Source organism: Cnephaeus nilssonii (assembly GCF_951640355.1).
Source record: "Cnephaeus nilssonii genome assembly, chromosome: 6".
NCBI classification, from domain to species: Eukaryota; Metazoa; Chordata; class Mammalia; order Chiroptera; family Vespertilionidae; genus Cnephaeus; species Cnephaeus nilssonii.
In genome coordinates, this window is record NC_137077.1 from 12,181,408 (window position 1) to 12,197,780 (window position 16,373).

Genomic DNA, 16,373 nt, shown 5'->3' on the forward strand with positions numbered 1-16,373 from the left:
TGATTCCCAACTATGTTAAATAAGGCAAAGGCTATGGTTGGGCACAGACCAGAAAAAACTATATCAAAATGGTAAAAAAAAAAAAGTCATTGAGCCATGGAATTTTTTCCCCTTATTTCTGCATTTCTTTAAAGTTTAAAAATGTTTTAAATACTACTACTGCAAGAAAGGGAAAATAAACAATTACTTCTAAAAATCTATATTTATATATTTTTTTTCCAATGCTCCAGTAATCTGGCTTGAGGCTAAATTCCTTGCCAGGCCTTTATGTAACCAAAATTATTATACTTAAATAATCTGAATTTTCCTATAAGGATCTCTAGTCATTTACCACAGAATTTAAAACAAAACTTTCATTATGAAAAATTTCTCATATATTCAAAACACAAAGAATAGCATAATGAACTTCCATGTGCTCACCACCCAGCTTCAACAATTATCACCATTCAACCATTCTTGTTCTGTCTTTGCATAAGTTTCTGAATATTTCTGAGGCTCAATTATGTTTTCTATGTCAAGTGGTAATTTATGGTGGAAGGAGAGAGAGAGAGGGAGGGGGAGAGAGAGAGAGAGAGAGAGAGAGAGAGAGAGAGAGAGAGAGAGAGACTAAATGCTCATTTCCCATTTATTTTTCTCTAGTGCTGCGAGCAACTTAAAGAAAGTTTCTCTTGAACTTGGTGGCAAATCCCCACTTATAATATTCAATGACTGTGAAATTGACAAAGCTGTGCGAATGGTAAGAGTGGGTCAAATCCAACTAAATAAGTGCCTATTTCTAAAACACATTTCACCTCATTGCTCATCAGAAATCTTGTTTTTCCAAGTATACAATTTGTATTTATTTACAATACCCTATAAAAATGCAAATTTAGAAACTTTAATCTTTATTAATTAGAACCAAACAAAAAAGCACAGAGAAGAAGAAATACTAGTCAAGTATTCACTTGATGGGTTGTGAAGCGGATAGGCAGGCAAGGTGCCCAGGGGAAATAAGTCAGTTGATCATGACAGAGGGAAGCTAGTGATGTCACTGGGAAGCTCATCAGAAATCTTAAAGTGAGATTTAGCTTTGTCTCGTCATTTCAGAAACTATCCTCTTTATGCTTAGATCTGGGAACACTCAGAGCACTTTATTCTTAAAATAATGTCTTTATAATTTGTCTCATTAAGATGTTTTTAAAACTTGGGGGCAGGGGAGTCTTTCCAAACATCATGATTTATACAAACGAATGTAGAGCTCTCAGAAGCAAAATCTGACATGCAAGCACCACATTTAAATTTATAATCTAGGCTTTCTTGCAACACAAAATCTGTCCTTAGTGGTATGTTCTTATTTTTACACACTGTTTTGCTAAGTGCTCATGGACCAAAGGAGGGAAAGGAGGAACAAAACCCCAGAAAGCATGCTAGATCAAAGCGGGGTATCTCCAGCCGCGCTCCTCACGACCTCGGCCAAGGGGTCGTGTTTGTCTGTGCCCTCTCTGTTGTCTGCTGTCTTTCATAGCCTCTATTCTCTGTACGTGCAATGTTATCACAACCCCAACTTCCCAAGTAATGTTAACAATCTCTTCTCCTCTGCTGCCCAAGGGCATGGGAGCGGTATTTTTCAACAAAGGAGAGAACTGTATTGCAGCGGGGCGGTTGTTTGTGGAAGAATCCATCCACGATGAATTTGTGACAAGAGTGGTAAGGCGCCTTTAAATTGGCTCCGCGAGTCGAACAGAAATTGCTTAAACTCAAAAAGTGCTTCTGAGACTTGGTGACTTTTTAGGTGCGACCATAGTACTGTGCCTATATATTTTTAAAAAACAATTCGGTCCTTATCTTTTTGAGCCACTTTGTGACATATTTATAGGTTCAATTATATAATGTCTAGACTTTGCTTCCCTCCTGCTCCCCAGGAGGGGAGGGAGTGAGGGGTGGAATAAATTGGCCATGAATTGGCAATTGTTGAAGTTGGGTGATGGGTACATGGAGTTTTATTATATTATTTGTCTACTTTTATATGTGTTTGTAATTTTTCATAGTAAAAAGTTATAGGTCTGTATAAACAAAACCCTTAAGAGCTGTTATTACCTATACCTGGCTCTGCATTTAGCGTCTATTTTAGATCCATGACACTTGAGGTTTTTATAAACCCCTAAATTAACTATGTGAGATACACTGTTCAATCCTTACAAATCCTCAGTTCACAGTTAACAGGACAAATACCATATCCTTCATCAAGATAGATGAAAGAGAGAGAGGTCAATAGATAGACTGATGCCCACTATTGATTGGCCATAATTCTGTAAATACACTAGTAGACTAAAAGTCATTTATAGAACTATTAAGATTAATTCTATGACTAAAAAATCTCTAAACTAAACTACATTATATTATTACTAGAGGCCTGGTGCACAAAATCGTGCACTGGAGGGGGGGGGTCCTTCAGCCCAGCCTGCGCCCTCTTGCAGTCCAGGAGTCCTCGGGGGATGTTAGACATCCTTAGCGCTGCCGCTGCCTCTGTGCTCCCCAGCTGTGAGCCCAGCTTCTGGCTGAGCAGCACTTCCCCTGTGGGAGCGCACTGACCACCAGGGGGCAGTTCCTGTGTTGAGAGTCTGCCCCCTGGTGGTCAGTGCGCATCATAGCAACCAGTTGTTCTGCCATCAAGCTGAAACTGTCTCTCTGACATCCCCTGAGGGGTCCCGGATTGCGAGAGGGCGCAGGCCAGGCTGAGGGACCCCACTGGTGCACGATCAGGGCCAGGGAAGGATGCAGGTGGTTGGCCAGCCAGGGAGGGACCGTGGGAGGACTCCAGCGTGTGTCCAGCCCATCTCACAAAGTCCTGATCAGCTGGACCCCAGCAGCAAGCTAACCTACCAGTCGGAGTGTCTGCCCCCTGGTGGTCAGTGCACGTCATAGCAAGCTTTTATTATATAGGATGATGGTAATAGTAATCATAAATTTGTTTTATATTTGAAAAACCAGCACCCAGCTTTTTTTTTCTTCAAAGCCAATTCCCCTAAGAGGCAAACATTCTTTCTTTATGAGAGTAGAAAACAAGGCAGTCAGATGGAGAGGCACGTTGTGGGCAGTGGCTGCCTCCTAAATATCCCTGCAATGCAATTTTGTGCCTCAGGAAAATAATTATAGTACCATGTCATGCGTTTTCACAACTATAACTTGTTGAAATTTCAAATTCTGAGACCAGAAATGTTAAGGATTGACTATATCAATCCATCAACACACATGTTTTATACACATGCAATTTATATTCATTCATTCATTCACTCATTCATTCAACAGTTATCTTTTTGAGCACTTCCTGAGGGATTATTGCCAGGTCTAAATTCAAATTCATGGGCCTGTGGGGTCCCAGTTACTCCCATTCTTTCTCCTTACCAGAATTGGACTTAACATTAGAAAATGCATAAATAGATTAAGAAAATTGAGATGTACAAGAAGTGATTACAAAGACATGCCAGTGATGAACATTGTTCAATAAAGATGGTTTTTCATTGAAACAGTCTAGTAATTCCTCTGGCATGGCCGTGCCACGGGAATTTCACAAGGCCAGTCTGCCACACTTGGGGAGAGAAAAAGAGATAACAATGTGGCCATTTGGAAATTCTTTTGTCATGAAGAGTATAAGCACACTACATTTAAAAAAATTATATGTTTTTATTGATTTCAAAGAGAGAAAGGGAGAGGAAGAGTTAGAAACATCAATGATGAGAATCATAGATGGACTGCCTCCCCCACACCCCTTACTGGGGATTGAGCCCACAACCCAGGCATGTTCCCTGAATGAGAATCAAACTGTGACCTCCTAGTTCATGGGTCCGTGCTCAACCACTGACACAGGCCGGCCAGCTGGCTGTAAGCACACTGTATTAATAAAATTCCAGAACATCAGATTTACTGTTTTAATGGATTAACATTCAGGGTAATTTTTTTGCCGTTGATGCTATCACAGATGTCCCCCATTCCCCTCCCTGCCCTTTGCCCACTTCCACCGAGCCTCTGCCCCCCTCCCCTGATCTTCATCACTCTGTTGTCTGTGTCCCTGAGTTATGCATATAGATTCTCGAGATAATTTAAAAATAGTATTTGTAGCTATGTTCTGTTAAAACTCAGTAGTTCAGAGCTTAACAAAACTATAGTATTTGGTGGTTGTGTGCCCTTGGGCAAGTCACTTAACTTCTCTAAGCCTCAGTTTCTTCAGCTGTAAGATGGAAATAATAAATACCCATTTCTAATGCTGCTTTGAAGATGAGATGATGGCAAATCTTTTAACAGCTTAGTGCAACATCCACCACATGGTAGAAGTTCAGTCAAGGATACCCATTATTATTATTAACAGTCGATTGTGTTTTGTGAACTGGGTGACATACAGGTGGAAGAAATTAAAAAGATGAAAATTGGTGATCCGCTTGACCGATCTACCGATCACGGGCCCCAGAATCATAAAGCCCATCTGGAAAAGCTTCTTCAATACTGTGAAGCAGGCGTGAAGGAGGGGGCCACCCTGGTGTACGGGGGGAGACAAGTTCCAAGGCCAGGTAAGATCGCCTCCGAGGTTCATACAGACGGTAACAGCTTTCATAGCAGCACCAGCTTGCCTCAAAAGTCAGAAGAATTAACTTTTAGCTCCTGCTTGGCCACTTATAAGCTGTGGCAGAAAAACACAGTGTTTCTGAACCTCCCGTGTGAAATGGGATGGGATGTGCACATCCTGCTATACGAGGCTGTGAAAATCCACTCGTGAAATAGATATGACGGGCCCTGAGCGGTGCAGTAAGCAAGGGTGATGGGTGTCTGCATTGCTCAAGAGCCGCTGATCTTTCTTCCTGGCACTGTGAGATGTCATCTTAGGCAGCCGAGCCTGGGAACGCGTCGTTCCTCTTGCCTAAAGCAGTACTTGTTACTGAAATACACGAATGGCTCAGTGTTATGATACCCAAAAGGAGAAAAAGACAAACAACTGCAAAAATTCATTTTTGACTCCTGTAGGTAGACTGTGCGGCAACACCCTACTCTGAAAATTGGCAATTACAAGTGAAAAAAATTCAACATTTACCATGTATTTCCTGTAAGAACTGAATTTCTGGATAACTGAATAGGTGATAAAGGAGACTTTTTTATTTTTGCAAAAGGATCCCTGCTAAATAATCTAGAAAAATATAATAGGATAAAAAAAAATTTACCATCCTGGCTGATGTGTCTCAGTGGTTAGAGCACCCTCCCACAATTCCCCCCTCCACACAACCCTCCCATCCCCCTACTCACCCCTGCACTGAAGGGTCGCAGGTTCGATTCCCAATCAAGGGCACATACCTGGGTTGCAGGTTCAATCCCTGGCCCCAGTCGGGGTGAGTGCAAGAGACAATCAATCGATGTGTCTCTCTCACATCAATGTCTCTCTCTCTCTCTCTCTCTCTCTCTCTCTCTCTCTCTCTATCTCCCTCCTTCCCTCTCCCTTTCCCTCTCTCCCTCTCTCTCTCCCTTTCTTTCTCCCTCCCTTCCAGTCTCTCTACAAATCAATGGAAAAAATATTCTCAGTGAGGATTAACAAAAATAAATAAGTAAATCACCAATTTGCACTCCCTAATTGAATGAAATAATTGATTCAGGCAATGATCATCAGAGAGGCTAAAGTTGTTAGGTAAAAGGTTGATGGGGACCTGAGCATTTGTAAGATTCCAAAGTATCACCCCCAAGATTGCTTCCAGCAGAAGGAGAAAAGCACAGCTTTATAATGGAGGGGTCAGGTTGTCACCACTTAGAACCGCTGGTCAATCTTAGCAGCAGGGAGAGCAGGGCGACTGGATACGCTGTGTCTCCTATCAGATGCAATGGGCAACACCACCTGTTAAGTATTCTTGCCCAAAATATTTAACCTGAACCGAACCATGCCTGTGGTCAAATTTTCCATTTACGTGAAATACAGGGGATAGAAGAACAAATTAAATATCATCCCAAGGAAGCAATGACAAATCTAAAATGCAAGATATTCTATACAGCAAGTGACTTGGTCTGTTTAATACATCAATGGCATGAAAAATAAAGGGCAGGGATAAAGGGGAAACATTCTAGATTAAAGGACACAAGAGATCTAACAACCTAATACAATGTGTAGAACTTATTTAAATCCTGAATTGAACAGGTCAACTGTAACAAGATCTTTCCAGACAATCAGAAATTGAAGTGTAAATGATGAATAAGAAATTAGCATGAACTTGTTAGGTATGATAATGTATTGTGCAGTATGTAAGAAAATGTCCTTATTTTTTAGATTTGTACTGAAATACTTGGAGGTCAAAGTTGTAATCTCTGGAATTTCCTCTAAGATATTTCAGCAAGTAAAAAATGAGTCAAATATAGAAAATATAAAGAAATAATTATTTTACTATTCATGATACTATATTGTCTATTTTTACATATGTTTGAAATGTTTGTAATGAAAGCATTATAAATATAAGAACCCAGGAATGCTAATGCCAAATAGGAAAATGAAAGTTTTCTTGGTTTCACTGACCCAGAGGGAAGAAAAAGATGTGTGATGTAATTAAATAAGAACTGTTCCTTGAAGATTAACCTATAATTGACGTTCTTTTCCTCTGTTTTTCAAATAGGCTTTTTTATGGAACCGACTGTGTTCACAGACGTGGAAGACCACATGTACCTGGCCAAAGAGGAATCCTTTGGGCCTATCATGGTCATTTCTAAATTCCAAAATGGGTATGTTCTCTGGGCACAATTTAATGGGTTTTGACTATATACATTGTGGGGGTTTTTTATTATGATTATTCTGCCATTGAGCTATATACAGAGCATTAAAAAATCAATGAACATGGAATTCTCTACTATAAGAATAGTTGACTTAAATATTGAGAAGAGAGTGCTAACTAATGTTGATTGAAATATACTTTTGCTTCCTAAGTTAATGCTGACATGGGACTTCGGCTGACCAAATTTTCGTTTTTGTACAGTTGACACTTGAAATGTCTCTGGAACAAGGTAAATAACTGAGAACAACAGAACCGGTTTTCACATGTACATTCCTAGGGAAGGCAGCATATCTGTGAAATCTGATTTTGTCCAAAAAGGACTGCTGCCTTCCTAGGGGATTATGCCCCCCAAAACCCAATACTTAGCTTCTTATATAAATAGCCACAATCACCATGTAATCAACTGTAAACGATATCCTGATTTGTTAGAGCACATGAAATTTTCCAAAGTGTTCAGCATATCAAAGAAGGCTGTATGGTAGCTGAGCTCCTATAAGAATGATTAATACCACAGACTCATGATATACGCCACAAAATTCTTCTGAATTCTAACTTTAGATTTCCTTCAACCAGTGATAAGGTGGAAAGAAACAGAATATAAAGTTCAGAAGAACTTCTTGGTCTTTAATAGACATTGTAAAAGACTTTGGGGGACACTAAGCTATAGTGAGTAAACTTTGACAAACTGATTCAAGGATGCCATTACCTCCTTCCTTTCGTTATTAGCTCCCCCACAGATAGGCCTTGTGTTAAACATGCAGATAGAAGAAGCCATGTTTTGGGGACATAGGCCTAGATAAGTCACAGTTCCTGTCCTTAAGGAGCTGACCATCTAATGGGAGACAGACCAGGGTATGGGCCAAGGGCAGGGTTGTGGCGGGGTTTCTTTTCCACGTCCAGCACGGAAAGAGAGATGATCCGGTTCTTCGAGTAGAGGAGCTGGGGATTGAGAAATAAAAGAAAGAAAGAGACAAGACACAAAATGGAAGGAAAAAGCTGGGGACCGGGTGGGACCGCTGCCCTCTTCTGCTGGAGAGACAGTGACCCATAGCTGATACAGCTTTTTATTTTATACCCCCACATACCAGGAAGTTTCACCAAAAGTCAAGACAAAGGAGATTATTTGCATTCTTGAGTAGGCCGGAGCATTCCTGGTGCTTGACTGGATTTACATATCAAAACCCACCACCTGACACCTGGGCTGAAATGAAGGCCAAGCTGATAACACCCTTGCCTTTTTGGCAAAGCATGTTCCCAGGGCGTGGCTTTTCCTGTCGCCTTGGGTTCAGCTGACAATAATTAAAGAAATGCCCATGTGCCTTCCCAGGTGCTCTCTACACAGGATTGTACGATGGGCAGCGTCTGTCCTGTGGTCCCACGCCTGACTACCTCTGTGGGCTTGGGCCAGTTATTTAATTACTCTGTGCCTCAGTTTCTTTATTTGCAAAATTGGGCTATTAATAGTATCTAACTTTTGGGGTCGTTCTAAAGATTAAATAAGTGAAGTGTTTGCTATTGGTGTGCTGCCACTGTTATGTAGAGAATTTGTGCCTTTTTAAGCATTAGGATGACACTCAGAAAGGTGAGATACGCTATGGCAGGCATGTGGGAAATGAATACATACTGAGACAAATGGCAGGGCAATCAGGAGACCATTTTAAGGGATTATTTTACTCTCCTTTTGTTGAATTAACATAGTAACTGAATTCCCCCTCATTTGCTGGTGCAACATCACGGTGTAAAGAGGAACAAGATGTTACCCCTGCCCGCTGGGAGCTTCCGGTCTAGTTAGGAGGTGAAGCACATGAAGAGCTCATTCAAAATCCTGAGTTGGAGGAACATGTGTTTCCTGGAGAGAGAGAGAGAGAGAGAGAGAGAGAGAGAGAGAGAGAGAGAGAGAGAGAGAGAGAGATCAAACCTGCAACCTTTCAGTACATGGAATGATGCTCTAACTAACTGAGCTACACTGGCCAGGGCATTATAGCCGATTTTTATGCAACATTTACTAAGTTCCAGGCACTATTAGCTCATTTAATCCTCACAACAACAAGACAGGTGCTATTATTATCATTTCCATGTCCACAAGAATAAAGGGAAGCATGGGAAGATGAAGTCACTTGTCCAGGGTCCCCCAGGCAGACTGGATGCAGAGCCCTCCCATTGAGTTGCTACCATCTATGCCTCAATGTTGCAAGGGTGGGCACTGGGAGGCTTCAGGCTGAGACACTGAATGAGCCTGGAGCTGTGTGTGTAAAATCTGAAGCGATGGAGGGAAACGGGTTACTCGGAGAATATATCGAGGAGTGGGACTCAAGGGAGAGGAGAGGGAATGGAAAGGCATAAAGGAGAACCAATGAAGAAAATTGAAAAGATGACTTTAGCCTGGCTGGTGTGGTTCGCCAGCATTGACCTATGTACCAGGAGGTCATGGTTCAATTCCCAGCCAGGCACATGCCTGGGTTGTGGGCTCGATCCCCAGTGTGGGGCGTGCAGGAGGCAGCCGATCAATGATTCTCTCTCATCATGGATGTTTCTATCTCTCTCTCCCGCTCCCTTCCTCTCTGAAATCAATTTTATATATAATTTTTTTTAAAAGAAAAGATGACTTCAGATCAGATTTTAAATGGTGCTGTATGACACGTATGAAAATGTGATACTGGAGTTGTAATATGTTATTGGGTTTTCTTTTGACATACGCCTGGACAGTTTCATTTATAAAAATGTATAGTAAGCAGGTTAGCAATCATGTGTTCCCGTTTCTAGCATGGAGGGGGCAATATTAGAACATAATTGGGAGTGTTGTGCCCCACATTTAATGAAGTTTTATGTCTTCCTAAAAACATCTCGTAGGGACATCGATGGAGTGTTGCTGCGAGCAAATAATACAGAGTACGGTTTGGCCTCGGGGGTTTTTACAAGAGACATAAACAAAGCGATGTACGTGAGTGAGAAACTTGAAGCGGGGACCGTGTTTATTAACACATACAACAAGACGGACGTGGCAGCCCCTTTCGGCGGAGTTAAACAATCGGGCTTTGGAAAAGACTTAGGTATGCTTCGCTTTCCTACTGTGCGTTCCTTGTTTCCACATCAAGTCTGCTTTGGGTTTCGTGCAGCACCCATGTACTGTGTGTTTTGTTGTTGCTGTTAATCCTCACCTGAGGATATTTTTCCATTGATGTTTAGAGAGAATGGAAGGAAGGGGGAGAGACAGAGGGAGGGAAAACATCAATGTGAGAGAGACACTGGAGTTGGGGATTGAGCATGCAACCGACATAGGTGCTCTTGACCAGAATTGAATCCGGAACCCTTCAACCAAACCCGCGAGGGCCCATGTACTGTTTTGAAGGGCATTCTGGGTTTACAGGGTGCTAGGTTCTTTGTTTGTTTTATTAATCCTTACCCAAGGATATTTTTCCCATTGATTTTTTTTCTTTTTTTTAGAGAGTGGAAGGGAGGGAGAGAGGCAGAGAGAGGAAAACATTATGTAAGAGAGACACATCTATTAATTATCTCCCACATGCACCCCGACCTTGCCTGGGGCTTGAGCCTGCAACCCAGGTATGTGTCCTTGACCAGAATCAAACCCAGGACCCTCCAGTCCGCAGGCCAATGCTCTAGCCACTGACCCAAACCAGCTAGGGCAACTAAGTTTTTTTAAAAAATATTAAACAGTCTTTTGAACATACAAAAAAGCACACGAATAGTGTAGGAAAGTGTTTCCTTTAAAAAAACATATTAACGATGAAAGGAAAAAGAACCTCTGACAGTATCTTTTAACTAAGATAGGTTCATTTTTCGGTTTTTGTTTTTACTTGACACTCAGCATGAATTTGGTTTAGCGTTCATCGGAACCAAGACAGGAAAAATGGATTCAGGGCAATTACCAGCTATCTCCGAGAATAAATCCTGTGTCTGAGTTGCTTGGCAAGCTTTCAGAGTCAACACTGCAACTGGCAGGGATTTCTGTGGATCCGGGAATTTGGATTTTGAGTTTGTAGAAAGCCCAAAGTATAATTCATGATGGGCAGTGACACCATCACATTTAAGTAGTAGCTTACTAAACCAGGCCCTGTTCTAACTACTTTACCTGCATGACCACAAGCAATCTCACAATAGCCCTGGGAGACAGGTACCATTTATCATCTTTATTTAATGGATGAGGAAAACAGGGGCGCAGAGAGGTTGGGTAACTTGCTCAAAGTCACACAGCCAGCCACTGGCAGAGAATTCAAAGCCAAGCAACCTGGCTATGGAGGCCATGTTCTTCCTCCCCACAGTCAGTCTAGCACGTTATTTCAAAAACTGAAATATTTGTGATTTACTGACATTATAGTCCACTAATATAAGTTTGGTTAATTTGGGGTGTTTTTACACTTTTCTCTTGATGACTTTGGGCAATGTATTTGCAGCAATAAACATAGCTCTCATTTTAAATGCCATTGAGGTAGAAAGTCTTTTTTTTTTTTTTTTTAATTCGTGTCTTTAATCCAGCTTTCATTCCTGCATCCAAAACACAGTGGGAGATTTTCTTAGAGAAAATACTATTATAAAGCAAAGAAACTGTGTCCACTTGTCTTTTGGTAGAGTATAATGGCTCAGCTTCAGGTCTCTGTTTTATTATAAAACAGCAGAATTTGCCTAATAGTTTCTTCTTCTCCCAATTTTAAACCCCCTTAGCCCGGTGGTTCTCAGTGGCACATTGGATTAGAATCACCAGGGAGCTTTAAAAAATACAAAGATGCTGATGTAATTGCTCTGGGGTGTGACCTGGGTCAGGAGTTTTAAAAGCTCCCCGGGGTGATTCTAATGTAAGGTTACAACCCTTGTTTTAGCTCAACTGTCAGAAATCACATACTCATTAGCTTTGCCTGTGGCATTCATGCCCTTTAACTGCTAGAAGTTGATGATTGTCTAGCTCAGAGTAGGAACAGAAAGCAAGACCTATTCATTTTTGCCTGGATATGGCTTTCTCTGTTCCCAAGATACTACATAAATCAGGAAAACTGTCTTTTCCTTATCTTTAAAATATGATTCGTACTGAAGACTGTAGGCAATCGTAACATAATGGTAAGAATTGATGTATCCAAACATCTGTAAACATAGAAAAGATACAGTGAAAATATGGTTATAAGAGATAAAATATGGCCGTGGCCGGTTTGGCTCAGTGGATAGAGCATCAGCCTGCGGACTGAAGGGTCCCGGGTTCGATTCCAGTCAGGGGCATGTACCTTGGTTGCGGGCACATCCCCAGTGGGGGGTGTGCAGGAGGCAGCTGATCGATGTTTCTAACTCTCTATCCCTCTCTCTTCCTCTCTGTAAAAAATCAATAAAATATATCTTTTTAAAAAAGAGATAAAAATGGTTCCCCTGTAAGGGCACCTACCATAAATGGAGCCTCCAGGACTGGCAGTTGCTCCGGGGTCAGTGAGTGAGTGATGAGGGATTTTTCGGGCCTAGGGCATCAATGTGCCCCACTGTAGACTTTACAAACACTGGACACCTAGGCTACACTAAATGTCTAAAACAACACAAGATTAAAGCAAGCATGAGAAAAAAGATTAAATCAAGAGACACAGTATGGGCTAAGTGAAATAAGTCAGTCAGAGAAAGACAAATACCATATGATTTATTCATATGTGGACTCTAAAGAACAGTGTACATAAACAAACACCAGAAACAGGCTCATAGATACAGAGACCAGACTGATGGCTGCCAGAGTGGGGGAGGGCGAGGGACTAGGTGAAAAAGGTGAAGGGATTGAGAAGTACAGATTGGTAGTTACAAAATAGTCATGGGCATGTAAAGTACAAAACACGGAATATCTATAATAATAAAAGTGTAATATGCAAATCGACCCAAGGGCCGAACAGCAGAACGACTGTCCAAATGACCACACTATGACACGCACTGGTGCCAGGCCAGCCAAGGCAGGTGCGATGCGATTGGTCAGGGGGTGGGGGGGAAGGAGAGGGGGGATAGGGAGGCCCCACCATCGCCCCATGATCGCCCCCTCAGAGGGAGGCCCAGGCCACCAGCTGGCAGGGCAATCAATGCGGGGGGGGGGGGGGGGGCGAGGGGGAGGGGAGAGGCTCTGTGATCCATCACTCCAAAGAGGGAGGCCCAGGCTACCTGGCCTGTGGTGCTGCAGCGGGTGGGCGGGGCCTCCCTCTGCAGGGTGATCGATCAGGGGGCTCCCGGACTGCAAGTGGGTGCAGGCTGGGCTGAGGGACCCCCTCCAGTGAATGAATTTCGTGCACCGGGCCTCTGGTAGTCAATAATATTGTGATAACTATGTACAGTGCCAGGTGGGTACTGGAAATATCGGGAGGGGGAACACTTTGTAAAGTGTATGATTGTCTAACCACTATGCTGTACATCTGAAACTAATACAAAATATTCCACATAAACTGTAATTGAAAAAAATTTTTTTAATTAATAAAAAAACTTTTTTTAAAGAGGGAGACACAGTAAACGCAATGGTGGGGCCTACACCGTTTTTAATTGAATGAGAATCTGTAGTTTCACAGAATCATCAGGTGATTCACATGAATTTTAATGTTTGAGAAACATTGTTCTGGCCACATTCTATTTGCTTAGTGACCTAGACACCCACACCTGTGTCCGAAAGTCTGGTGACATCACAGCCACCTATGAACACTGTCCACCAACAGTTTTTCTCTTCCCTAGGTGAGGAAGCGCTAAACGAATACCTCAAAACCAAGACGGTGACGCTGGAATATTAGAGCAATGCCATGACCAGGAGACCCTCGGCAGAGGGCACTGCTCCTTCGTTCTCGACGTGCTGAAGAGTGCTGGGTGTGCCGAGGAGGGCGGTGTCAGCCACGAGCCAAAAAATCACACGTGGGCCGTGAAGACCATCAGGCCACATGTCTAAGCACTACACCTGTGCCTCAGCTATACACCTTCTACTAGTATATCTTTTTTATTTTTAAATGTATTGAGTGCACTTGGCACCGCTTTTCTTTTTTCTTTTTTTTTTTTAAATATATTTTATTGATTTTTTACAGAGAGGAAGAGAGAGGGATAGAGAGCTAGAAACATCGATGAGAGAGAAACATCGATCAGCTGCCTCTTGCACACCCCCTACTGGGGATGTGCCCGCAACCAAGGTACATGCCCTTGACCGGAATCGAACCCGGGACCCTTGAGTCCGCAGGCCGACGCTCTATCCACTGAGCCAAACCGGTTTCGGCTACTAGTATATCTTATTTTTTCATATTTTGAAATAAGATATATTTTTGTGCCTTTGATGTTCTATTTTTCATTCTCCTGTGATGGGTGATCAACCCACAAACAGTTTTTGAGTACCTACTGGGTACAAGGTGCTATATTATGTCCTGAGGAGTATACAAAATTTAATGACATGATCTCTGACCCCAAATAGTTTAAATTCTAGTCAAAAAAGCTTTTTTGGGGGGTGGGAGGGTGGGGGGGGGAGCGCTCATCTGGGATTTGAACCCATCAGTAGCTTTGAAAGTAAATTTTATGATATGATATAAAGGTGTAGGCAAAAGTAGGTTTATAGTTGTAATACGATTAAATAATACAATAATTAATAAATAATAATACAAGAATAACTGTTTTGCACAGTCACAACCGTAAACCTACTTTTACCCACCACTATTGTTTAAAGTAAATAGCTTTTGGAGGCTGATCTTGGTTCCTATCATACCATCTTACTAGCTATGTGACTTTGGGGAATTTATGCAACTTCTCTGAGCCTCGGCTTCCTTATCTGTGAAATGGGTATAGTAATGCCTCCCTCAGGAGCTTTTTGATGGGGACTCAATGCAATACTATAAGTAAAGCACCTCACCCTGTGCTTTGTCATGGTAAATACTCAATAAAAGTTAACTGTTTCCACCCTCACTGTTTAATCAATATATTGAGATATATTAAGTAGATGGATTAATTTATTTGCCTACAACCCTTTTCAGTAATCACTGGCTCCTATACTCTTTCTCTCATCCATGTCCTGACACGGTGCCCAATACAGCAGCACTGGGAAATGCCACAGATGAAAAGTAACGATGGCCCAGGGGAAACGGGTGCCTTCCTTTCTGCAGCTCACCCATCCCTCAGAGGAAATCTTGTTTTCCATTTTCTGTTTACTGGTTTTGCTGCTCGCTGGCTGTGTGATCTTGGGCAAGTTAGTGACCTATCTCACTCAGAGGCTAGGTCTGGAATCTATAAAATAGGTAAAGACCCTGTCTCATTAGGGATCCAATGGAATCATCCACATGATACAATTAACAAGGTGTTTGGGCCGTAGTCTGTGCTCAAGAAGTGGGAATTAACACAACTCACACTCTACTCACAGAATTCATTGTCTGTTGTCAGACAAAAATAAATAGGTAAATGATCACCATTCTTGTATGACTAGAAGATGGTCAGAGCAATTCACTTCTATTTTTCCTCCTTTTAAAGTAAAATGTCTGCAATCGCGTTGGCTTTGAAGAAGCCCTTAGGGAATAGTTGTTACTATGAAGACTCTGGCAGCCTACAATCAGGGGATGGTAGGAAATCAATAATCAGTAAGCAACAATAACAAAATCAAAGACGGGAAGCACTCCAAAGGAAGAATATCAGGTGATCCTGGCATGGTCAACAGAGCGAATCTTGTCTAAAAGCACTTGTTATTTATTATACGGTAGCTCATTTACCATCCGAGCTTGGCACAGCTGAAGTTCTCAGTTGGAATGAATGTTCTCAGGGTTCATATTTGAATAAATGACAAAGGCCTTATTATAAAGGAACCACTTCTAAATGCAGTGTTTGAACTGCTTTCAGATGGTTTAAAATATCATGTTACCAAATATTTTCATGATAGATGAGATGGCAAACAAAAACATGCCCGTTCTTCCAGGCTAATTTTACCTTCTAATGTGACTCTCAGTAGCAGTGTTTTTAATCTTCTTTGGGCCATAATCTTCCTTGAGAATTTGATAAAAATGGAACCCCTCTGTTTCACTTCTACTCCCCAAGTTCACTGCACACACATAATTCTGCAAATGTCCTCATGGGGTTCCAGGCCTCCTGAAGCCCATGCTTGGGCCTCAGATTAAACACTTCTTTTTTCACAGCGAGTTCTTACCAGCTGGAGTTTTTACATCAGACTGTTGATCAGAATCAAAGGCTCCATGGAATTCATAAAATTACCAGTGAATATGAGTTGGAACCTAATGATCTACAGACTACTGGGTGATTTAATTAACACACCGAGTAATTAAATTATCACTGTTCCTTCAGATCACTGATTGTTTTGCTAAAGGATCTGTTTGTCACGGAACTGGGGAGGTGTAGATACTTTAAGCAGTTGTACATTTCTTCTAATTCCATTTCCCCAGGCCCTTGCGAAAGCCGCCCTCTTAAACAGCCTCCCTGGCCTTTCTACCCCCAACTTGGCCGAAGTTTCTCTCCTCTACGCTCCCACTTGTCTGGAACATACTTGTAGTACTTACCACTTGTTGCTAAAATTATTTGCCTTCCTAACCAGATATGAACACCCCCTCCTCACTCCAGGATTGGCATTCTGTCAATAATAATAACAACAGCCTGGCCGGCGTGGCTCAGTGG

The 16,373-nt window shown here is 41.9% G+C and overlaps 1 protein-coding gene across 1 annotated transcript in view; it reads left to right on the top strand.

Moving 5' to 3' along the window:
• The window catches only part of ALDH1L2 (aldehyde dehydrogenase 1 family member L2), a 43,803-nt gene extending 29,597 nt beyond the window's left edge, over positions 1-14,206 (top strand). The window contains exons 18-23 of the mRNA XM_079775096.1: positions 640-736; positions 1,588-1,686; positions 4,379-4,544; positions 6,618-6,723; positions 9,624-9,823; positions 13,464-14,206. Of these exons, the coding sequence (XP_079631222.1) occupies positions 640-736; positions 1,588-1,686; positions 4,379-4,544; positions 6,618-6,723; positions 9,624-9,823; positions 13,464-13,519 (724 nt within the window). The 3' untranslated portion in view covers positions 13,520-14,206. The remainder of the gene's footprint in view (positions 1-639; positions 737-1,587; positions 1,687-4,378; positions 4,545-6,617; positions 6,724-9,623; positions 9,824-13,463) is intronic.
• Positions 14,207-16,373: the final 2,167 nt, after the last annotated feature.